This window comes from Triturus cristatus, chromosome 1_1 (genome assembly GCF_964204655.1).
Source record: "Triturus cristatus chromosome 1_1, aTriCri1.1, whole genome shotgun sequence".
Classification (NCBI taxonomy): domain Eukaryota; kingdom Metazoa; phylum Chordata; class Amphibia; order Caudata; family Salamandridae; genus Triturus; species Triturus cristatus.
In genome coordinates, this window is record NC_140579.1 from 225539014 (window position 1) to 225565547 (window position 26534).

The 26534-nt window shown below is 44.8% G+C and overlaps 1 protein-coding gene across 1 annotated transcript in view; it reads right to left on the reverse strand.

The window, feature by feature from the left end:
* SLC26A9 (solute carrier family 26 member 9) overlaps positions 1–26534 on the reverse strand; it is a 162034-nt gene that overhangs the window by 123051 nt on the left and 12449 nt on the right. Inside the window, exons 4-6 of the mRNA XM_085625264.1 lie at positions 26116–26291; positions 23645–23809; positions 11800–11952 (exon numbers count right to left, since the gene is read on the reverse strand). Of these exons, the coding sequence (XP_085481390.1) occupies positions 11800–11952; positions 23645–23809; positions 26116–26291 (494 nt within the window). The remainder of the gene's footprint in view (positions 1–11799; positions 11953–23644; positions 23810–26115; positions 26292–26534) is intronic.

Here is a 26534-nt window from a genome sequence, read left to right on the forward strand (position 1 = left end):
ACGTGACACAGCAACTATAGGTGTCGATACCACTGTAGAATCGATTGCGGAAACAGATGCGGAAACAGATGTGCTTGCCGGAGCTTGTGTCGGGACTTGCACAGGAACAGATACCTGATCCTGACGTTGAACCCCTCCGCCAGACGGTCTATGTGGTGCGGGGTTGGCATACTCGGGAGCTGCGTCGTCTAGATATGAGGAAAGAAAAACATCTTCTGCGGTTCTGGGATGCCCTTTAGGATGTACCTTAATTGGAAATAATGGGGGTGGCAAGTCTTTTGGCATTTCTGGAACAGCCTTAGGTAGTCCTTCGGCTAGAAGGGGATACATACCATTCATAAGAGCATTTCTTTGTCTATCTACTTGTTCTGATTTCATTCGGATACCCTCCTCAATTAATAGATTTTCTTGAACTTCCTTTGAACTTTCTTTACTCCTCTCTTCTTGTCTACGTGCTTTTTCTGTACGTCTATGAGATTCTTTACGCCATAACTCAACAGCGTCTTTCTGTGACTGTCTGACCTTTCTTTTCCATAACTCTTCCTCCACTTTCATGATGCACTCTGCATCCCAGGTTCCCGCTGCGGGCCACCTTTGACTTTCTGGCAATCCCTTGGTATAATCTACCCATAAATCAAGAAATAATATGGCATCTAAGCCATGCTTGTGATACATAAAATGCCCTGGAGTGTCCCTAGGAGGAATAGGAACTGCTTCTTCAAGCACCCCTTTTCTAGTAGTAATCTGTCTTAACTTCGAGAAGAGCGGCATATTGACAACTGATCTGATACTTACTCTTGAACCCACTTAATACGAAAAAAACACAATAATGAACAGTGAACAATGAACAATCATTCATACCACAATATGCAAGACATTTAAACACTTTAAACATTAAACATTAAACATTTTAACCTTTAAAAATGACCAACAATGATGACAGTCTGCATAACTAATCACCAAGCAGAATTCTTGACAATAACTAGATACTTCGGAATACTTGATATACTGCTTAAACAGTACATATACACTGCTAAACAGTGCAGACCGGATTTGTGTACCCAAATCCGTCTTGACCGGCACAACCTATGTGCGCGTCAACACGCCTCCCCGGCGATGGTACTCACCGAGTAGCTCCTTGAAACGGAAGGCCTCAGAGAATGGACGGGACTCGATGACTGCGGACAGCGGACCCTCTGGACATCGGGACTTCGAAAACCTGGTGGGCCTCTGTATACCTCGGATCTTGCTCTCTCAACTAGGCTCTGGTCGGGATACTTCGCACTTCTCACCGCCTCGTCTGGGTTGATCGCAGCCTCAGTCGCCCCCGCTTGACCGGAGGGAGCTACAGGAAATCCTGTTGGTACGCGTTATGGTCCGTCCAGCTGTGGCAGGAGACCGGGCCTGCAACGCACCGCCGGCGCGTGAGATGAGAAAGTGTCCCTGTTCGGGCGCCATTATGTGGTAAATATTCTTTTACCTAGACTGAATTTCATACGGAATCTAAAATAAAGTAAAATAGCTCAGAATAATAAGAGGCAGAATCCGTGGTATAAGAGGTTTTCTGAATGAGCTTTATTCCAAAATGGCCGACTCGAGTGGCGGCCTTCAGGTTCCGTCACCACGAGGGTTCAGGAAGTGAAGTACAATACTTTATTGACAAGAAGTAACTTTTATAGGTCATACATTACAATGAAACGAATGTAGAGGGTGTAACAATTGATAAGAGAAATGACATAGTAAATACGTAATCGAAACTAGGCGTAATAATGAGCAAGAAGAAACATGATTGGCTCTGATTATCACACATAGGTGGATCTATAAGATAATACTCAACATAGATGCGCGCGCAGCAGCATGACGTGTAATTGACGTGCAACTAGGGGGTGAAGGGGACTTGACATTTAGCTCTACATGTGGAGACGAAAAGTCTGGGGGGTCAAGTCAACCTAATCCCAAATCATATCTAACATCCTATGTTTAGAGAACTATGTTATCCACAAGGAAGGACTCTCGGACAGAATCTATTCTATACTGACTGTGCGTGCATGTACAAGCGTCTAAGTGTCTATATGAGATGCAAGGGGCAGAAACTTTCCATGGTAACAGGGCTATGAATTACTTGCATGAAGACAGCGAGGCCAGGCCCTTTTGCTCGGTAGCTGGAAGAATGTTTACTTAAACTACTAGACAGGAATGCATCGGCTGAGGAGCAAAGTAGATAATTCGAAGGTGAAATACGGTTTCTTGGCAGGCAGGCAAAACTGGCCGAGGCAGGCACCGTTAGCCGCACAGGGAGTAGGACAAAGTTCATGGATACAGATGCGAGCTCAAGCTGAAGCTGTCAGAGACAGAGAGCAGGGAAAGGCTTTGAGGACAGAATCGGGCCTATTCTGCCTGAACTGTAAAAATAGAGTAACTTAGCCATATAAAGTCGGTGGCCTTTCATACTTCATACTCGAATATCCAGCCCATTGATGGCGGATCTGACAGAGAACATGTTGATGGTGGACGCACATATGTTTGCGTCTTGGAAACTGGAACTGGAGGGAACATACATGTACTTGTAACATGCATATAGAATCGTTGGGGTCCAAGATAGGGGACATAACTGACCAGGAAAATCCACATTTCCACAGTACTATATGGGAATATTTAATAATTTCAATTTGGGAATATGCCTTTGCCTACAAATAGGTATATGGATTAATGGTACCACAAATATATTTATCGATCTGCCTCTCAAGGGTTACATTGAGACACCTCATGTATCGCCATCTGCCTTGCAGTATTAGACATAAATGCTATAAAAATACATATGATGTACTCGTGTCCAAAATGTTGAACACTTTATTTTGTACAAACATTCTACACCACGTTACTAAGCTGATGTTATTTAAAGCAACAAAACCTACTTTACTTTGTGTTGTGTAGCGTCATTGTTAATGATATACTAATTGACCGCTGCACTTTCTGTGTGTGTGTGTGTGCGCAGCAGTAGAGGGATACTGCACCCCGGCTCCACCCAAAAAAAGAAAATGTGTGCTTTTTAACACAACACAGCAATATGCTGCTGCGCAAGGTGGTGATGCAGAACCCATTTGTCCTCAAGGAGCCAAGGCACATACATATTTACACTGCTCATTAGACATTAATACATAATTACACTCCACATATATCCACTTGGCTCCAAAACACATAACTACACTCAACAAAATTCAACTCAGCAACACGCACCATATTTACACTCCACATAATTCTACACCATGCCACACAGTTCCATCCACACAATGCCACACCACACAATTTAATGCCACACAATTCCATACAACACAACAGAATTACACTCCATTCCATAGCAAACAATCACACCACACATAAATCTACTCCATGGCACACAGCAACACTCCACATAAACACACTCCACACGTGCCACATAATTCTACTCAACTCAGTCCCACACAATTTCATGCAACACAATTCAACTCCACACAATTCAATTCCACAGCACACAATTTCACTCCACAACACATAATTCCACTACACACCGCATACATGTAATCCACACCACAGAATTCCACATCATGCCACATAATTCAATACCACCTCACATAATTCCACTCAATACATGACACTTCACAACGCACAATACCACATCAGTCCACTCCAGTTAATACCACATAATTACTATCCACATAATTCCATTGCACAAGCATACCCTCAACCAACATTTCTCATATTGGTTCACTTCAGGTCTTATAGCAGTTTCTGTACCGTAACTTTTCAAAAAATCCACACCACAAACACACACTCTCCTCCACTTCTTTTGGTGTGTACACAAACACAGCCTCTTTATGTGTCTATAACCTTCTCTCCCATTCATTCTCTCTAACACACTCTTTCTACTACTCTATCTAGTCTTCATTCGCCACTTCATACACAAACTACCTATTCCTCTATCTATTTTATACAGCTCTCACCCCTATCTATTCACCATAACACATAAATACACTACACACCACACAATTCAACCCCACACTCTTTCACAACTAGCAATTCCAATCCAAACCACATAATTCCACTACAAACAACATACATCCACTCCACTCCAAACAAAAAACATAAGTAAAAAACAATATCATTTACAATGCCAATAGCTCAAACTCTCGCAAATGCGAGACCTATTGCATTGCAAATGCTTGTTTTTTTATTGTTCTTAGCATTGCCTCCTGGTTTACCCGTTCCTGCCTTCGCTCCCTGATACGTATGCATGTGGTTTAATCATGTATGATGTTAGAAGGTCTGGAAAGAAATCAACCAGCTCTTGCCATGTTCATTTTAGGTGGTTACTTTCGTTTTGAAGGCGAAGTGTGTAGAATGGTTTTCGCTCCATTACTACTAAGAACACTCTTGTTAGTCTCTCTGGCCACATCTGGCTTGTTCTGCCCACTCTCGGAAAAGTCGAATTGGATTTCACATTAGTAACAGATCTGCAAAGGAACTTTATTTTCTAAATATCTTCTGAGATTCTCTCAATATTAATTTCACAAAAACCACGTTGATACCAGAATACTTTATTACATCCAAGGTTGATAATTACAAATCACTTTTACCAAGCATCCTTAATACATGGTCATGCTGTTTGCAGATAATCTAGCAATGATTATATCCAGCACCCTCAGGGGAGAAGATGTTTTATCACCATTGCTCCACCTCCACTGATGGGCGTACAAGAGACAAAGTCAAGCTATCGATATTTTTCCGGAAGGAATTCGTACTGGTGACCCCCTGCACCCGGAAGTGTTTCAGGTGAATGCAGTTGTCGGCAGACCCAGCCGGAGGAACCGGGCGCCGCCCGTTGGAAGATCGACGATTCTTGACGATTCTTGGCTTAACACCGGCCGGCGAGTCGTTGCAGCCAGTATACGCTGGATTTGCAGATAGGGAGGTGTGCGGGCAAACGGACAGTTGACAGAGAAAATAGGGGTAATTAAATAAGGAGTTTGCTGCTGGATCACTGTCTTGTTCCCATTACAAAACGCATTCTAATGCATCCTTATTAAGTTGCACCAGGAGCATAAAGGAGACTCAGAGAGGGCGGCGCTGCCAGACCGCAAAATAGCAGCGGCCAAGGCGAGGCCCACCGGGTGACGTGCGTGGGTGGACACCCTCGGAGCAGTGATACCACTGGACTGACAAGCTCCGGGGGGCTGACCAGGGCTACTCTACAGTGAGGAAGTAGAGGTGATCGGACCCCCCTGAATCCGATTTGGTGGAATGCAGCGCCTATCCTTCTGTTAGGCTCCGTGGAGCAGACAGGAGCTCTGTGAGTGCCTGACCCGCAGCTGTGAGCACTAACTACACCCCAAGAAATAGACCTACGCATCTGGGCACCAAGGAGCCCCTGTACCCCGAAAGTTACACTTCTGCAAGAAGTCCCTGTAACATACAGACAGGCACGCCGTTGCCAAGAAGAACAGGCAGGTGCCTGCGTGGAGGAGTGTCGCTGCGTGGAGGAGTGTCGCTGCGGTTGCCGCCGCAGTTCGCCGCAGTTCGGGTTGTGGGTGGGGGGTGCCGGGTTCCGGGTCCCCGCCTGCTGTCTGGGGCGGCTCCTCGTGGGCTTGGTGTCTGAGCGTGTCTGAGCGTGTGCCCGCTACGCTTGCAAGGAGCCCAGCGAGGACGAGTCGAGGTGACTGCCTGACACGGAGGTCAGTGGAGATCAAGGGGGGTCTACTGCACGAAAGACAAAGGGTCGCATTACTCAATTGAGGACTCGAAGTCCCAGGAATCCTTTTTGCTGCACACACCTGCTCCTGGGATAGAGCAACGCCTCCCCTATTGACGCTACTCACTCCACTAGCACTTCCGTTGCAGGAGTGCACGGGAACAGCCCAGGGCTAGGGCGGGGTCCGTCTGTGGCCGTCCGGGGCCGGAGAGGCCGGGCTGGGCCATTCCTCTTTCGCCTGTGGCTCTAGGACTGTATTACATCTGCCACAGTAAGTACTGCTGGGGATGTCATTAATATGGCTGCCCGAGAGACAAGGAGCAATACAATGGCCAGCAGAGGGTTGGTTACTGGTACTTTAGACAATTTTATCGTTAGAGCAAACTCAGTGATTGACCAGGGTATTATCCTTATGGAGCGCAGAGTGTCTCAGGACCTTGCAATGGCTAAACGATCTTCCTTGGGCCACCTTGCCAATGCTCGGACGCCTGTGCATGACAATCATATTAATACTACCTGCGTCCCAACCCTGGTACATGCTCCTCAGGACGACGGTCACATCTTTGCAACTATAGGCTCCCCAATTCCAGAGGCAACTGTGACAACTGTGGTACCAGAGGTTTCACCTTTCCCTACCTCGCCTGTGAAATCACCGGCAAATCCATCGAGGGGGAATCAAGGAGCGGCAAAATGCAAAAGGAAGCGGGCTGCCACTAAAGTGGATTGTCACAGGAAGGCCAGAACAGCGAAGGGCCGGACTAGCAGTGTCACATCTTTAAAACACAAGGGAGGTCCTACCTTGAATAACTTGATTGGCGCGGACACTGACTTATCCCTGTCGCCTCCAGCTGCAAAAGGACCCATGACCCCGGAGGTTCAGTGCATGGGTGGGGCCAAGGGCGAGTACGATATCCTTATAGAGAGTCTGGGGTCCTTACTAAAGATAGCGTTTGATCCGTTAGATCAGAGATTAGCTCGCATGGAAACCCAGCTCTCCCAGCTACAACAGGCTATGGCTTGGGAATGGGGTAAAAAGAAAGGAAAAATGCAGATGGCGGATACAGCCCAAATCAGTTCTGTGCCTACTGGGGTTGCGAGTCTTGTTCATTCTCCTACTGCCGCGCCTTCTATCACAGCTGCAAATAAGTCAGCTGCGGCTGCAGGAGCTGGTGCAGGGGCAGTATTGGCAGTCAATCTGAGCACGCACACTTTAGACGCGATAGCACCAGAGGAGGGAGAGTCTCTACCTAATTTTACACCTCAGGTTGCGACAAGAATTGATTTACCACCTGAAACCAGTCCGTATGTGGTGGTTTTGACAGGCACTCCGGAAATTAGCAACCCAGGCCAGGAATCATTTATGTCTTTAAAAAATAAAGTGACCCAGTGGCTCAATCACAATCGGCCCCTACCGCATAATGTTAAAAGTGAAGTACTGATGGTACGCAGGATAGCTTGGGTGGGACGCAGTAGAAAAACCATCCCAGGCGATTGTGTTCTGGTTAATTTCAGGGACCCACGCACAGTAGAACATTTTTGCAATTGGACTAACAATAGTGTAGGCACAAGGATCAAACCCTATCCCCTGTCCTTCTTTTACCCTCGTCCTGCAATGCCAGTTTGCGCATCGGATTGGTCACTGGCGATTCAAAAGCGGGGTCTAAGGGTAAACAGGGGCGATCACAGAGACCTAATCACCCAAAACTACCCTGTGACCCATAATAGGTTTAGTTCCCTTGAAATGGTGGACTGACTTCATGTGGATAGGGAGCTAAGGGTGGGCAATTCCCAGTCCATGGTCCCTAAAAGATTACTGAAAGTGCAGAGGAATTTGAGGGTGGTTCAGAAAGTGCGTTTCCAATTATCCAGACCCGGGTTCCTAAAACGGTAGAGGGGCTTGTGACTCAAAGTGTGGTGCTACAGCACCAAGCTCAACCTGATTGTGGGACACAGAGTGTAGGTGAGACACTAGGAAGTGTTGCAGTTACCAAAGCAGCCACGGCACAGACCTCAATTAAAATACTGTCTTGGAACGTGGCGAGTATAACAAACAAGCTACATTGCCCAGAGTGGGGTGCCCTGGTAGACCAGATGGATTTATGTTTGTTCCAGGAGACTTGGGCCAGGGAGGAACACTCAAGAGTGGGATTTGCCACTTATCATGTACCCGCAAGGTGGGGAGGGAAAGGAAGACCTTCTGGAGGATTGGCTATATGGGTTGCTCTTCATTTGGTTTGCGTGGTGGAAAATATGCCCACTCATTCAGAGGATGTGCAGTGTTTAGTGCTAAAATGGCCCAATGGGTATGGATTGGCGGTTGTGAATGTTTACTCGCGGCCAGTTCGGATAGGGCTTGAGTCACCCACAATCGATGATCTATCCCAATTCTTGAGTCTATTGCCAGGGGATTCTAGGCTTTTGGTGGCAGGTGATGTGAATTGCCAATATGAACCTTTTTTTGGAAGTAGCGAAGGCGCGCTTATGGGAGAGGATGACTACTGGGCGATCCCCCAATGTCAGTCCCCACGCCCTAAGGTGTGGTCCCCATTGGCTACTCAGATCACAGCCCTTGTATTAAATAATTCCCTTAGGGCTTGTAATGGCCGTTCAGCGTCCGATAGCCCGTCAGTATGCACCTATAACAAGAAGGACAAGAGTTCCGAATCGATTACATCATGGTGGAAACCCGGATGTGGTCGATGCTCATTGATTTTTAGGGTAGTTGAGAGGGCTGATAGTGACCATAACGCGTTACGCCTGGAGTTGGTGAATCCAGGGCAACAAGAAACAGACTCACTTAATGTAGGAGGGGACGATGAGGGTTTGGGTCTGATCTTATCAAGTAACAGGCGGAGGGTAAAGTGGGGGAGAATAATAGGTTCGGAAGAGAACTTAGCTAAAGTCTACAACATAGTTCTATTACGACTCCTGGAGGTCGAAACTCTAAGCTCCCAAGATGTTCCCAGTGACTTCAATGGAGAACTTAGTGTAATCCATTCAGATTTGGCCAATAGCCTGGCTGAAGTTTTCTACCCCCAGGCACCCACGAGAAGGCCCAGACAACCTGTCTCTTCCTGGTATAATTCAGCATGTAGGAGAGCAAAGAGCAATCTTGTTATAGCAATTAAGGCAGGGCATAGCAAAATGGCGATTCGAAATTGCAGATTGCAGTATAAGGAGGTCATGGGGCATGCAAGAAAAGAATGGGACACGGAAAGGTGGATGAACCTAAAGCTATCCCTGGACACAAAAGATGTGCGCAGATTTTGGTCACTTGTTAACCATGGCTCGGGTGACCTAAAGTCTGCCATAGAACCGAATATTGCGGCATCAGCATGGGAGGCCCATTTTAAAGGCTTATATGGGGGGGAAGCCGCATTGTGTAGTTTGCCCGACTCACGAGTCCCAGTAGACAAGCAGGAGCCCCTGGAGTTTACCCTGGGGGAGGTAATAAGTGTATTAGGCAGACTACCAGTGGGAAAGGCCCCGGGACTGGATAAATTACCGGGGGATCTTTTTAGACATCAACCTGAGGTCCGGGGCCCCTATCTCCTTGTCGTATTTAACGCTATCTCGAGGGGCATGGAAATTCCCAGTACTTGGCTGGGGGCAGAGATAGTTCCGATATTTAAGAAGGGGTCACCTCTGCTCCCAGTCAACTACAGGCCAATCAGCTTAATTGACGTTCAACAAAAAATATTTGCAAGATTGGTCCTGGACCATTTGTTGACGTGGATGGAGGATCATGACGTACTGAGCCCCTTCCAGGCGGGATTCAGAAGGAATACGTCCACTATGGACCAAATCTTCCGACTGACCCTTTTGTACTGGAAGACGGTAAAGGTAGAGGGTGGCAGCCTCTATATGGTCTTCGTGGACCGGTCCGCGTTTGACCTAGTTCCTAGGGGTAAACTGTGGGCTGTCCTTCAGGATCTGGGTCTCCCGCACCAGACTTTAGTGCTACTCATAAGATTGCATGAGGGGAACTTTGCCCAGGTTCGCTGTGGCAAGAATGGGACGCTATCACCAAGGTTCCCCGTTGGCAGGGGGGTGAGACAGGGTTGTGTCTTAGCACCGACCCTGTTCTGCCTTTATGTCAATGGGGTAATCTCTCATCTGGACAGTGTCCCTGATAATGACGCACCAAGACTGGCTGGTAGGAGGGTGCCGGCGATCATGTTTGCGGACGACACCCTCCTACTCTCCAAATCTCCCATGGGGATTGAGAGGATATTGAATGGCTTTGGGGACTTCTGTCGGATTAGAGGCCTTGAGATCAACGCTGACAAGACAAAATTCATGATCTTTAACCCGCCAGTGTATACTCGCGCAAATCCATCACTGGGCGATGTATGTCTGGAAAGGGTTACGACCTTCCAGTACCTGGGTGTTACAATTCATAAAAATTTGTCATGGGGTCCGCAAAAAGCCAAATCCCACATGCTGTCGGGTGCTATCTTAAGGGTTTCTGACTCATCAAGCTTTAGACCAGTGAGTCCTGCCCTGGAGGTCTATAAGACGTAAGCAAGGGCAGCTGCTCTCTATGGGGGTGAACTTTGGGGTCACTGTGCTGCCCCTGAAATCACTAAAGTTGAGTCTAAATTTGCAAGGCGATTACTATCGCTTCCTCAGGGTATTCCATTAACACCGTTGAGGTTAGATCTGGGACTGACGCCTATTGCAAACGAGCTAGCAGTAAAACCCCTAAGGTTCTGGCATAGACTATGGACCACTCCAGATCTTTCAAACTATAGGGACGAACTTAAACAGATCCTTAGTTTTAATTGTGTAAGCAAAATCCCCTTCATTAAGCGTGAACTTCTAAGTCTAGGACTACAGTCTATGTGGGAAGATCCAGATAGGGCATGTGGCCGGATATCACGAAAGATGTTTACTAAAATCTTCCTACAAAGGGCAAAAGCTGGAACTTTTAATTACAGCCCCTAATGCAGGTCCCCTCACTAACTCTTTTTTAGAATTCAAACTTTTTTAATATTTTAAGGACTTCATGGATGTTGTCTTCCCGATTTCAGCGCGTACATTTTTAATCCAATGGCGACATGGCACTTTACCCCGCAAGGCCGTCACAAGCAAGTGGACGGCCTCCTCTAATAAGTCTTGCCCGGGCTGCAGCGGCAATTTAGAAGATGAGCTTCATGTTCTCTTCTTTTGCCCAGCATATACCAAACCAAGAAAATATTGGTTGTTGCCACTGTGCAGAAATTTGGGTTTTAAACATTGCTTGAATGCTTTTAGAATTTTTAAAACCAGTACATCGAGCCCTATTGTTTTTGCACTTTCTAAATTTTTGCTAGCTATGTGGTGCAAGAGGCGTAAATTAATCGATATCGACTGCTAGCCCTAATGTTTTTGAAATGAGTGTTTGGAATCTGATGCATTTTTAAATATTTTACAGATGAGAGGGTATTTTTGCCTGTACGAAAATATTGCCATGTGTATACAAATACATTTTAGATGCTACTTGCCTTCCCTTCCCCCTTCTTCCCTTTTCTGTTTTACTCTGTACTCTTTTATGGCCAAACCGGCCGAAATAAAGAATTTTTGATGATAGAAAGTCAAGTCTGTAAAATCCAACACTTACACACAAAGAACCAGTCTCAAAGGCCCTTCAACATAGGATAGCCAGGGTTCTACACTAGTATCTTATTCTGAGACTGTGGTTCAAAAAATGCAGAAAGCCATGAAATGTAAAAGAGGTCGATCCAGAAGAAAATCCTATGTTTTGTTGCTCTGTTGAAGCAAAGGATGTCCTCTTGTTTGTAGAGGCTGGTTGAGCTGTCTGAGGAAATATCCTACAATTACTAGACAGGTAAAACATTTGGGCAACAGACAAACTAAAGTATATCCTCTTCAGAAGAGAAAAAGATATGAATTTATCGAATAACATTAACCAATTTTGTATCTTTGTGGCTGACATCCAAGCTAATATGCCCATAGTTATTGATACTGCTATTCAAATGGCGTTGCCAGACAGCATTAATAGGGACAGAACAAAACAGGGTAGAAGAAGACAGAAGTAGATACTACACCATAGTTGCTGATTCCTGACTTACCACAATGATCTCCATTGGGATGGGAAAGCGTATCTTGTGCATGTATCTCAAATTCAGCTCTTTCACGACAATCAGGATGACCATACTGACTATGGCAAAGATCAGAGATGCCACATTGGTATGGGGGAGATTCTTACAGATATCTATAAATGTCTAGATACAAAAAAAAATGATTTTTATTTTGCTCCTCTTACTAGTATTCATCTGAAAAACATGGTAAAAAAGGAGGCATTATACAATAAAATAAACACTATGATGTTCTGAAGGCAATTATTCTAACACTTTACCATGATTGTACAAATCAATATTCAAGCAGGGATATATTGTGTTCTAGTCAGATGCTTTGACTGATCTGTGGTTAAAGATCTGACCTAGGGATCTGAATCTGACTCCCTGCTTTACCGGTGCTCTTTTTTGTGATCGCAGAGAGATCAATGTACAGCACTTCTCTGTAGATGATGATAAATGTCTGTTATTTTTATCACATAATACAATAAACTAGGCTCATTAAGGCAGCAAACAGGCTTTTCCTGCTTGTTTTTTTTATGAACAGTACGACAGAGGTTCTTGACCTTTTGACCTCTGTGGACTCCCATTCACTGTTGGAAGCCGGGGATCCCTGCCTAAAGTTTATATGACTTGAACTGCAAGTACACAAGCATACATAAGCAAGTCTACATCAAACAAATGCACACATTATAAAATATTTAATTCCCAAACAGAAAAATGCAAAAATCGAATTTTTGAATTACGTTGGAAAGGTTGGAGCGTTTCAAAAATTAGTTTTATTTCTAAAAAGACAAAGCAATATTGTTTTTTTATTTAATTTTTTTTTCATTCCTCATATACCAAGATGGGCATTCCTGATGGGAGGCCACAACCTCTCCCCACCAATCAACGTAACCCAGCCCTGATATTGGAGACCGGTGCTGAGAGAGAACGGCTCAGACCCTCAAGCAACCACTGTTTTCAATGTCCACTCCTTTTCGCGCTATCAGATAACCCAGCGCTATTTTGGAGGGACCAAATGAACAGTGCCCAGGTGAAATCATTGGAATATTCTTTATCTATTCCGCCATGCAACAAGGGCTGCCCAGATTTTTCCGTAACTGTTCCTGTCACATGCCATATCGGATTCACTAATATATATTATATGTTTCAGGCACTCTATAAAGATTGGAGCATTTATGTTTTTCCAGGCTCTACATATCTCTCGTCTTGCCAGGATAATCACATAAAAAATAAATTTGGATGTCGAATCATTAAGATGATAGTCTGTATGCAGTCCGAACATAATCATTTCTGGGGTGACTTCGATATGTTTATGTAATACCTCGACTAAAAAATCTCGCACCGTGGCCCAGTAGTTTACTATCTCAGGACAATCTATAAACATATGGCAATCATCAGCTGCAGGCAGTTTACATCTTGGGCAATGATGACATAAACCTGTTATCTTTGTTAGTTTTTTGGGGGATATATAGACTCTATATGCGGTATATAGATGGTTTCTTTTAAGTGGAGCTGATTTAACCACTGCATGTAGCATTGTAAAAGAATCCCCCCATAATTCCATGAGATTAGAATCTGAGTTTATAACTGTGAGAAGTTGGCCTGATGTATGATGTCACTAGTTCTAGTGTACACCTTATATCAGTCCAAATACCCTTATGGTGATTGGTTGTAAAGTCAACCTTATAGACCAGCTATCCTAGTAGTAGCATGGACAAGAGCAGTAGGCTAAACTCTGAATGGCATGTGAAGCCAGCTGTGATACCATATATAATCCCTTGAATACCAAATGAAAGGACACCACAACAGATATATATATAAAATAAAGTGTATTTATTCTAGTCAAACCCTCAGCACTCTTTATGAGATTAGAGGTAAGTACAAAACAGTCTTATTTAAGCATACATTAAGTCACACAGGTAAGTAATACAGTTAGGCCCTAGGGGCCACGCAAACCATATACTAAGTAAATGGTATAAGGACCACTGTCACGGAAATAGGATAGGCCTAGGCCTAGGGAATCGCTGGGGCTACACTACACTAGCAACAGTTAGGAAGTGGGAGGCCCACGGGATTCAGGTGCAGAGTGGAAACACTCACGCGTAATGCGTAAAAGTCGATAGATTAGTAGTTGTTAGCAATTAACAGTTTAAGGACACTTCTGAAGCAGCTAGAGAGTCGAGACTCGGAAACTAGACCCTAGGATAGTCACTACCCTTGTGAGCACCGAAGTACCCAAGTTACCTAGCCCACAGGCTGCGGGTGCATAGGTGTGAACTTGCGTCGGGTTTCGTCGTGGACTTCTATGGATGCTGACAGGCAGTCAGTGAAGAGTGTCCGATGGATCCCAAGGCTGAGATCAAGAAGAGAGGAGACCTGCAAGCAGAAGGCACAGAGTCAAGGTCACTAGCCAGTGACCACGTGGAACCAGGAAGGAACCAGGCGATGTCGTGAAGATTGCAGGTGAAGGTGAAGCTTGTCGCTGCAGCCACGAGGACCAGGGAACGTCGAGGACGACCAGGACCAGGAGGCGAGCTGTCCCACGAAGGCTCTTGCTGTCGGCGGCGTCAAAGTTGGACTAGGTCTCACCAAGCCTTGGCAAGCGGAACCCACGAAGAACGGAGGACTTGCTTCTGGTGCAGACCAGGAAGGTCTGGGGTGCTTCTCTTTTGCAAGGAAGCGGGAGCCAGTCTGGAGGAGCCAAACCAGTGGTGAAGATTTCTGGATGCGTCGTCACAAAGGCCACTAGCCAACGGGCAAGCAGCCGGACAGACGCGGCAAGCAGGAAAATGCAGAAGGGCCCCACGCAGGACTCGTGGAGTGTGGGGGGCTGATCTTCGGTGCAGATGGTGCTTGGGGTTGGGGCTTCTAAATCCCCGGTGCACAACTTCGAGGGTGCCTCAGAAGCTGCGCTGGAAGATACTAGCCACTTTTCCCAGGTAGCCGGTCCCACGTCTCTCGTCGCCTCCACGGATCTCAGCTCGGCTGTGGATGTGGATCAGGGTCGGAGAAGTCTGGAAGTCAAGGCTGTGGTTGGGCTCTGCAGTCGGTCCCTCGTAGAACTTTAGCAAAGCAAAGGGTAGTCTCTTGATGGTGCCTGTTTGCACAGGGTAGCCACTCCTTGGCCACAAGGGAGATTCTTCAGTCTTCTTCTTTCATCGAATGTCGAAGGTCCAGAGTTTCTGTTCAAGTTGCAGGTTCGGGATAATCTAATCTCCTGGGGCCCAGCTACCACTCTTATACTAATCTGGGGGGCTGGGTTACCTGCTAGGTCACGCCATATGGGTGGGACCTGGGAGCGGGGTGGTTACACCCCCTTCCCTTTGTCCAGTTTCGCGCCAGGACTGGGGCTGGTGTGCCCCAGCACCGGTTTGAAATGGACTATGCATGGGACACCTTGTGTGCCCCAGGCATGTCTCATTCCTTTCAGCCCTCCCTGCCCCAATACACTAAAGTCTGTCGGGGGAGGCGCTAGCACCTCCCCAAGCAGGAAACCTATTGTCCAAGCCTCCCTTGCCGGGATCACTCCCAGCAACAGAAGGTCAGACTCGTGTCTGTGGCAGCAGCCTCCATTTTGTGATGCTGAGGCTTTGGTTAGAGTTAAACAGCAAAGTAGGATTTTAACATGTCTCTCCCTCTAGAAGGGAGGAATAATATCCTCATCACCAGAAATGGTATGGGGGTATTATTCCAAAGTGTTAGACACCTTACACGACATGTTTTGATAAAGCCCAACCATAGTTACCATGACCGTTTAAGATTATAAGGCACTTTAAGAGTATATGGTAGGCTATATCATAGAACAGCTATAAGGACATGATTCCGAAAGCTGCAGACAGGCTCAGCTCATGCTAGAGCACCATCTCACATGTTACCAAGCACTCTGCCTCCAGGATTGTTAAGGCCTGCCATAGGAGTGACTGATAGGTACACATGTGTCTATATATAAGGGTAGATATAGGCATACTATATCTAAGCAAGGGGTGATTACACAACCTTGCCCCAGCTGAGTGATCAGCCAGTTGTGTCTGATTGGAAGGCCAGCCCAGGGGTGGCATAATACATGCTGCAGCCCCTGGGAGGCCTAGGGTACACCTATGCCCTGGGTACCTAGGGTACACAGTACAGGGTCCAATAAGGTGATCCTTACCAATTGGGAATGTACCTAGGGTACATGGAGTCCATTTTAAAGAGAGAGCAGACAACCTGAGACCCTGAATGGCAGGATCACAGGCCAACTAAGTCGAAAAACCAGCTAGACACTAGGCAAAAAGTTGGGGGTAACCATAGTCAGATATCCACCTTCCTACAATACCATTGCCCCAAAGTTTATAAAGTTCGGATTCTGTTATAGTTTCCACCTCTAGGATGGCCCAGTACCAAAAAGATAACTCTTGCTTCCATCTACCACTTCTTGATACATAATCAAACTTAGGGTTCAATGAATCAGATTCCCAGGATTTAGTTGCCCACCATCCTGACAGCTGATAATACTTATACCTTGATAAGGTTCCACCTGTCAGGCGGGATAGGGACTCCCAATTCAGAAGCTGCGAGTCTTTCTGCAGATCCTGCCAGTAAAATAAGCCTGCCACTTTAAGAGGACGAGATAGTTGATCATTCAGGCCGTCTGGTGTACCTGGGGAATCCCAAATCGGGGCCTGAGGTGCATAATATGGGATTTTTAGAATCTTTCTAACGTACATCCAGTTCCTAAGAGCAGTATCCAGAATCTTTAGTCTGAAACTCTTAAAAAACCTTGGATCGCCATATTTGAATAAAAAGTATTCTTGCCCCTGAGGTATACCATATAATAGGGCTTGAAACAATAAACCCAGAGAGGAGGCGTCTGTCTTTCCAGCTAACATTCTGAAGTTTTTAAAGTGGAATGAGTGACAGTAAACAAGTAAGTCCGGTAGAGTCAACCCTCCCGTTTTGAGGCTTCTCCTTAGTTTTTTCCAGGAGATCCTTGATGTCTTAGCGTTCCAGATAAAGGAGCCTATTTTCCCCTGTATTTTGGCAATGTCTGATGCTGGAAATGTCATTGGAATAGAGCCATACAGAAAAGTAATCTTCGGCAGAATAATCATTTTAATTAGATTTACTCTGCCAAAAATACTCAGGGAGAGGCCAGACCATCGCTGCAATAGACCACAAACGTCCTTATAGACTCTCATCAGATTTATTTGAGCTATTTCCGAAATATTTTGGGCCAAAATTATACCCAAATACCTCATGTGTGTCTTAGCTCCAACTGCCCCTCCTACTTGGTTCCAGTGCATAGTCTCAGTTTTTTCCTTATTTACTTTATACCCCGAGATTGCTCCGAACAATTCTGCTTGCTCAAACAATCTTGGGATAGCCTCAGCTGGATTGGAGGTAAACATAAGGAGATCATCAGCGTATAAAGCAAATTTTAATTCTAGGTCTGCAATTCTAAAAGGATGGATCACAGAATCAGCCCTAAGCTGACAGACAAAAGGTTCGATATATAGATTAAATAACAGAGGTGATAAAGGACACCCCTGTCTAGTTCCGCGAGAGATTATGAACAAGTCTGAGAGCACTCCGTTTACCAAGACTTTTGCTCGAGGGCTCTTATATAGAGACCGAACAGCTGAGATAAAATTAAAAGGAAGTCCAAACCTAGACAAAGCCGACCATAAATAGGACCAGTTTACTTGATCGAAAGCCTTAGCGGCGTCTATGGCCGTAAGGGTCAGCGGGAGCTTCTTAGCCTCTGCAACATCTACTGCTGCAATAGCTTGAAAGGTTAACTCATTTAACTGTCTGTCTGGAATAAAACCTCTCTGATCCTGATGCACAATTGTTTTAATGACTTTAGCCAACCTTGCTGCTAAGACCCCTGCAAAGATTTTATAGTCGGTGTTCAACAACGAGATTGGTCTGTAAGACTCAATTTTCAGGGAATCTTTATTAGGCTTCAGGATCAGAGTGACTGTGGCTTCAGACCAAGTATCCGGAATAATATCGCCCGATAAGTATATTTTATTGAACAAAACCGTCAAGGCAGTGACAACTTCCCCAGACTCTATCTGATATAATTCAATTGGGAGCCCGTCTGGGCCAGCTGCCTTACCCCTGGCCATTTTTTTAATCTGGGCAGAGACTTCCTCTTCCCTGATACTCGAAGCCAAGAAGATGCAATCTGTTTCCGTTAACCGAGGGATCTCTATCTGGTTTAACCAATCTTCTATATTCCAGGCAGAAGGACATATATCTTCTTTATATAAGTTTTGCATAAACGATCTGGCCTCCTCTCGAATAAGGACGTCATCATGCGTGATGACTCCTGTATCTTGAAGCAGAATACACCCAATCTGGTTTCGAACTCTATCCGTTCTAACTTGATAACGTCTAATCTGAGAAAAGGGCTGCACGAGGAACATGGCGGCTGGCTAACGCTGGTCGCGGGAGCTCCGGGCCATCGGGAGGAAAAAAAAACATGGACGATTAACCCCAAGATGCCGTTTTTTAGTTTGAAGGTACGAGAAATGATAATATGATTTTTTTGCTTGTATTGCTGGCACTAAACTCCCCTGTTTGTCTCCTCCGGACCCGTGTTCCTGGTGTGTTCCTGAGTGGCAGGCAGTAGGACCCAGGAGACTCGGCTGTGGATGGGGGCGGAAGTTTGCAGAGACGAGCGTCGGACCGCGCTGTGCGAGGGAAGCCGGCGGCGGACACCGGGCAGGTTTGTGGCGGCGGATCAGAGCAGCTGTTGCCAGGATCGATTTTCGGCCACTTCGAAGCAGCAGTGCTATACGGTCAGTGACTGGAGAGGTTGAAGGGGCATATGTGACTTGTGGGCCACCGAACTCTTTTTGCCTGCGGTGCATCGCTGTACTTAAAGGTTGGGAGAGCTGCGGGTTTTCTGATTCTGAGACCCCTGTGGAATGCTCTCTGTCTATGCTGTCGACCCATGTAGGCATGGACACTCTGCCAGAAGAGGGATCAAATGTACCCTGTGGTGAAGGCTTGGTCTGTGGTGAGAGGGACCAAAGGCTGAAGGAGATCCAAGCAGGAGCGGAGGGGGGAGCAAGAGGGGGGGTACCAGAAAATTGGGCCGGCCCATCGACCACCGAACTACCTGATAGATTGACCAAATCTATCTCAGTTGCACAAAAAAACAGATATCAGTTACGCTCACAGATAGAAAGTGAGCTGCAGCCTGCCTTTGTTAGTGAGGCCAACATAGTAATTCCGATTACACCACGGCAGAGAAAAAAAGAGGGAAAAGGTTAGCAAGACGGGAGAGGAAAAAAAACGTCAAGCTGTTGAAGGTCGTGTTCCCTTATTTAAGTCAACTCCCTCCTTAAAATCTTTTTTTAATATTATGGAGCAGGTAGCTACTTCCAAGAATAAAGTAACCCCGCATGTTATATCTTCCAGCACCTTGGATGCTTCTAACGCATCCAGCACCTCTAGCAAAGAGGCCGATAATCAGATAAATCCTGATATAGTGCATCCCCAAATACGGATTGAGAACAGATTTTCTCCCTTAATGTCTGAACCTGATGTGACAGTCCAAACAACCTCTCCTGCGGAAAACATCTCTGAACCTCAAACCCCCCTAAAATCAGCCTGTTTGATATTATCAAGCACACAAAATGAAGTCATTGAGACAGATATGGTGGATACTGAGAGGTGCTGCTCAGGGGGTTCGGATGGCGGAGGAAGCCAGCTTTCGCAACTTTTCCAATCTCTCCAAGGAGATATATTGTCTAAATTTGAAATTTCAGAGTCTAATCAGAAGGAGATAAATGAGAAGTGTACAAGTCTGGAGCAGAAGCTGGACGATATCAGTAATCGAACAAAGGTGCTAGAGACTGAGGTCGCTACCTTATCTCAAGTTACTCAAGACCATTCTAAAGATATAGTTGATTTAAAGGCTCAGAATAGACTGCTGCAAATGGATATTGAGAGATTAGAGTTACATGCCAGAAGAAACAACCTTAAATTCCTGAATGTACCTGAAGGGGCGGAAAATGGCGATGTTAAGACTCTGATCTGCAAGCTCCTTAGAGATGGAATATTAAGAGACAAACCCGAGATTGACCTCGAAAAGGAAATCCAGAGGGCGCATAGGGATCCTTTTAGGCAGCATCCCAATAGGAAAGCCCCAAGGAAAATCCTGGTCAACTTTCAAACATATGCAGTTAAGGAGCTGATATTAGGCCGAGCGTTAACCAATAAAACCCTACAGATAGATACTACTAAGTACCATATCCGCTCAGATGTGGGCCGGGCAACGGCACAGAGGCAGTGGGAGCTAGGCTCTAGAATGCCAGATCTGAGAAGTATGGGGGCTCAGGTACCAATGAAGTTCCCAGCAGCCTTACGGGTCGTCTGGTGTAACAAAATATATAATTTTACATCTCCGCAGGAAGTAGACACATTTTTGTCTGATTTCAGGAAAACTCCACACTTATAAAAAAGGAAAAGAAAAGAGGATAAGAAATGGAATGAGGGGGGAAGAGGAAGAGGAGGAGTGAGAGCAGTAAGAGATGTGATTGCTTCCTCTTCTCCATCCTTTCTTCTCCTTTGCTTTTTTTTTTCTTTTATTTTTATTTTTTATTTTGACCTATTCGATCTATTCGAATTTCGAGGTCCCACTATAATATTTGCCAAAAGGAGGGAAGGGGAGAGGGAAGGAAGGAGAAAGAAGAAGGGGGAAAAAAAAAAAAGAAAAAAGAGATGGGTGTAGTGTAAAAGAGAGAATCGAGTGAAAAGAGAAAAAAAGGGGGAAAAGAATAAAGAGTAAAGGAAAACGGCACTCTATCACGATTTTACTATCCATGGGAGGCTCTATCCCGGGTGGGTTCAGTGACTCCCGACAGGCGATAAGATCGCCAAAGATCTCAAGGGGGGGGTTCCTCAAGGGGGGAGGGGGGATGCAGGGGGGAGAGGGAGTAGAGGGAGTAAAAAAGAAAAATTTGTTCCTCATATAATGTTGGAAATGAAAGTAGGGACTGAAATTGGGGCGAGAATAGACTCAGAAGGAAAAATGGTCCACCTTAGGAGAAGCTTAGAAAGAAAAAAAAAGCCCCAGATGAATAGTATGTCCAATAGAATTAAAATTATTAGCTGGAATGTCAATGGATTGAGAGATAATAGGAAAATGGCTAGAGTCTGTGAATTTTTTAATAAATCAGAGGCCCATATTTGTCTACTGGAAGAGACCTACCTGGAGGCACACGAATGTGAGGCAGCGTTTGGTAAGCATAGGTGGATTCAAGAGCTTTGCTGTTCCAAACAGATAGGAAACACAAGGGGAGTGGTAATTATAATTCGATCTAATAAGGGGATTAGAGTTGAAAAATTTGAGACGGACCATTCAGGGAGATGGTTAGTTGCATCTCTACTAGTTGAAAGCTCTCCATTAGCATGTGCAGTATATTATGGGCCCAATCAGGATACACCCGGAGCTCTGTCATGTTTAAAAACCAGTCTCTCTGCCTTGACAATACCAGTTGTGTTGGGAGGAGACTTTAATCTGGTTTTGAATGAGAATCTTGATCGTACATCTAGGGTTAAATATACCCCTCCCCGCAAGTCGTTAATAGAGCTAAAAAACATTATTAAAGATTTCAACCTAATAGACATCTGGAGGGTAAAAAACGGTAATAGGAGGGATTTTTCCTTCTATAGCCGTAAGTATAGGCACCACTCGAGGATAGATTACTTCCTGTTGGACCAAGTCCTCTATCCTGATGTGGATTCCATAGCATATATTCCAGCTATACTCTCCGATCACACCATGGTGGAATTGACCATACACCTGAAGAAAGAAAATCAGCAGAGAAGGTGGACATTAGATAGGTCCATACTATCGCAAGAGGAGGTCATAGGTAACTTAAAATCGGGAATAGAGGAATATTTCAGGTTCAACTCTGGAACAGCAAACGATCAGACCATATGGGAAGCATTTAAGGCGTATATTAGAGGGACCATAAGTGTATGGATGATCAGGAGAAATAAGGCTAGAAGGCGGATTGAAAAAGAGAGCATTGTTAAGATCAAACAAAAAGAAGAGCAGCTTCAGCAGGCCTCCGTAGATCCTCAAAATAATATACTCCTTATCCAAAGTGAATTAGATGGTCTCCGGGCAGAATACTAGGCAAGTCTAGATAAAATCTTAAAAGATAGGTGGGATTCAAGTAAGCTTCAGAATTTCTCCTATGGGGAAAAATGCGGCCGACTTCTTGCCTGGAAAGTTAGAACGGATAGAGTTTCAGACAAAGCAATATTGTAGACTCTAGCCTATCACTTTGCTTTTCTTGTTCCTAACACATGTTCACTTTTTATTGGCCCATATCAGTGCTTCAGTTGAGACCACGAATTTACAGAGGGTTTCACATTTTTTAATTTCGATTTTATATGTTTATGTACTTTATTAATGCTCTTATATATATATTGAAAAAATGTCTAAACAGTTAAGAACCCCTTGATTAGGCATCACAATCCGCAGGGGGTCTGCATACCCCAGGTTAAGAATCGCCACAGTAGGACTTTTACCTATGCATGACTACATCGGGTGTGCCTCAGAGTATGCTAGTCTGCAGATTTAGGGGTGACAACCATTATCAGAACAACTTTTAATATTGTTTTGGTTATCGACATTCTGCACATCTCCGCTCTTCTAAAAAATTGGGAAATGTCTCTCATAATTAAAAAAATAAAGAAAACTTACTAACTTAATAATAATTCTCCAGCAGAAGTATCTTTATCACATTCTTAACCCCTAAAATACTTTCCTAGAATAATAACCCACTTTTAAAACATAGCTTTGATAATTAAATTAACAAATTATGAAGAGTTTTGTATTGGATTTATATATTCACAGTTTGAGGGTGAATATTAATGCATCTTGTATATCACAAACTCCAGTCTAGGATTAGAGTTAATCATCATCAATTTAAGGTGAACATTGGCGCACTTTATTCTTGCATACAGTCAGGTTTTGCTAAAAGAAGTTTGATAAAAACTGATACATCAGAATGTTTTTAGATTATGAGGCAATCACAGTATATATCGAGATTCGTTGCTGCTTTTGACATATTATCCATCTGTTTTTTATGTTTTGCCTTTTAGATGTAATGTGTATTTATTATTGTAATAGTTTTAAGTGACCGAACAATAAAATCGTTTAGTTAATTAATTAAGCAGATAGATGGCGCATTGGCAAATACTGATTACTCTATTCAGAGCTCAGTGAAGGATACCAGCCTTTATTCAACAACAGGTCGAGTCCGGCTATAATGGGATAACTAGTGTTACAGTTTAGTAGTATTTCCTTCACCATCATGGGATCTTCATCATCAGTGTGTAGTATCATGTAGTACTTCTCTTCTTTAGGCAGGTAGTACCGCACTTACACTGTGTACAGGTTTTGTTATGGGTTGCTGAACATTCCGCTAGCTCTGGTACTTTGAACTCAAGGTACATTTCTGCCAACAACAGTGATATCAAACTGTATATCACAGCCCAACATCACAGAGGTGGGGATCTGGACGCCGAGTGCAGGGCATTGTGAGTGCGCCATGGCTGATAGCCTTATGAGGACAAAACATCTATTTCCCAATGTAAACTCTGCCTGTGCGTTTAAAAACAATTTGTAAATATTCCAGGACCTCACTCAATTTCCTGCGTTCTTTCTTTATAGTAAAACAAATCCTTGCTATTCAAAGACAATTCTTACTACACTTGAGCCCATTATAGCCCATAATGTCAACAGTCAGGAAGTTCTAGCAGTGCTGATACAGGTTTCCATGATTTCTATGTGATGACATTAGTCTTATTGCATTATACTCACATAAACAATAGCCAAGGGGCCGCTGTATGGCGGGATGGTCACACCAAAGATGTACTTCAGCACGGAGATGAGAATCTGCAACCCTGCTGCTGTCATAAAGCCACGTATAAAGGACTCGGACAAGTAAATGGCAACAAAGCCAAACTGCACAAAAGCCAGAGAGATCTGAAATGGAGGGCACAAAATGAACTTGGGGAAAAAAAAAGTATAGAAAGAAACTAGAGATGAAACAATAACAACATTTTACTACTGCTAGCTTCGTCAGGCACCCCCGTGCTTCTGGATTATTGCGCTTCCTATTGGTTAGGAAGTTGCCGGGGACTCTGTGTTTGCTCATGCAAGTGCTGTCTTGCTTTTTTGTTTTCCTAGATAATACTGGTAGGCCATCTTTTTGTCCACAAATTACTAAGAAGCTCGGTGGTCCCTCTAATGTTGGAAGTCTCTTGTCCACTACATTCTTGTCACTGTCTTCCTGATTTCAGCATTCTGCCTAACCTCATGCGTTTTACGGTTCACAGAAAACTGTATTGCAAGCAGGCATGGGCGGTGAACTTCGCTCCGTTCAGGGAGTTTGTGGAGTTTTCTGCACTCCGCGGAGCTCGTTGAGTGCAGAAAACTCATCTTCAAATGGTAAGTTTGCGAGCTGCCACTTGGGTAGAATTTCTACCCAAGCTGCAGGAATACCAGCACAAACTCCAGTTCGTACTGCACTCCGCCACTCGCTGAACTTCGCGGAGTTTTTTTTGGGTAACTTCGCTGAGTTACGCATAGCAAAACTTCGCGAACTACGCCCAGGCCTGCTTGGAAGTCCAATTGCTAGTGCTCCACAGGCAATGAGATCTATTTCTCCCCAGCTGAGAATCAGGATCTGCTGAAAATGGGATGCAATTTAAATGCACCTCACCATTAGGAGGTGAGACTACCATCACTCTGGTGAGCCTGTAGAGAGCCGTTCTGTCTGTGATAACTGGAACTCATGACCTCACTCTGCTGCCCCCAAATGCTAACTGAATGTTGGGTGCTTTATTTTGTACCTTAGGTAACGGGGTACACTTTCTGTGCACTTTTAATTGTAGGTCCAAGGTAGTGGTTTTCCCCACAAAGAGTAGTTGTTAGTCTTCCCAAGCAGCTGTCCTTTCCCACAACATGTCAGATGCTACCCAGCTCCAACCTCATCTCTATAGCTTAGTGTTCTGGGTGTCTGGGTGAGATTCACAAATGTTTAACTAAGTAGATAAGAATCTAGCTTGCCAACCTGTAGCCTTGACGAAAATGACGCTGGGGGTCACATTTACTAGAGATGTGGCAGAGCGTGGCGTTAGCCTCCTTGGCTTAACGCCACACTCCACCATTTCTGAAACGCATGGCTGCACCATATTTACAGCAATATGGTGCAGCCCTGCGTTTCCCCCTGCGCTGGCGCTAAACTTAGCTGCCTAGTGTCAACACAGGCACCCATGCACATAGTTCAAGGGTGTCTGAGTTGAGGAGAAGATTGCTTATTTGCAGGAAAGTGTAGGGAGGTGCCCCTTCCTGCACATAAACAATCTTTAAATGGTATTTTGAAACTTTTATGTGTACTGCTTATCTGTGCGGCTTAAACTATCCCTAACTATATTTGTTTAAAATGAAAGAATGAAGTTTCCTTAACCTCACCCTCTGAATGAACGTATTAGGTCTTGAATAAAGAGGTACTATTTCACATATGGGGTGGCACAGAGTGTGCAGTATGCTCAGTCTCTCTGTCTTTGTCGAGCTGATGTGGGGACAGGAGGGCTGGATTCTTCCAGCAGCACAATGTCTGTCGCAGACGAAAGTCATCAGTGAGACAGAGGCAGCAGGGGCTGAATGGGTTATTGTAACATAACTTTACAGAAGATGACATGTCAGAATGTAATGTAACGTCATGACATAACGTTATATGACACAATATGACATAACATAGTACAATATGACGTGATACAACACGACCTTTGAATTAGAAAACAGGTCAGGGCATTGATCTCATGCAAGAACAGACTGAGGAGGGACTCCAACACATCCTTTTTAGAAAACAGTCTTCTGCATAAATATTATGCAGCCAATAAAATACTTCGGAGTTTCAAGCGATGGAAACCTGAGACTCCAAGGGCTCTTGCAAGAATTTCGAGAAATCTATTAGCAAACTAAGCAGGGCAGGTGGACTTAATGGGATGAAGAGTCCTGTGGGAAATCACAGGACTATGGACTGAAAGCATGAAGAGGCACATTGAAGGTTTCCTGGAGGTTGGCAATGAGTGAAAACGCCTGATTTCTTGCACTGTTGAAACCTCCCAGCTGATCTTGGACATCTTCTTGAAGCTAAGTATTTGATACAGTTCCCTCCACGAAGGGTCATGCGGGATACTGAGCTAGACAGGATGACCTCCTCTACCATTGCACCTTGAATTCACAGTTCTCTTGGGATTGCAGAACATGGGTGAGGACCTTACTTGTATGATCGCCGTCAAGCAGGCCAGTGTGGCGGAGATCTTGAGCCTTGCTGTGTTCATGGCTGCTGTGTCTGTAATTGTTGCATTCACTGTTGAGTTGAATGTCTGAAAATCAGATTCCGGCGCTAAGTCGAGGCACACAGTGCCGACAATAATACTGATCACAGCAAATGTACCTTGGAACAGAAAGTTGGTGGGTTAGAAGCTTCCTCAGTAATAACATATAGATCCATAGAAATCCATTCTGGCTAAAGGGGTCCCCTGAGGATTGTTAGATAATGGTGGACGGGAAAGTAAATTATCTTTTGCAAGGACTCCTGCATGGAAGCCCAAATATCTCTCCAGGGAAGTGTGAATTTCATCTACAACTAATGCCGTAAAATAGTGCTCACATTTTTAAATACTTTAAATCCATTGTA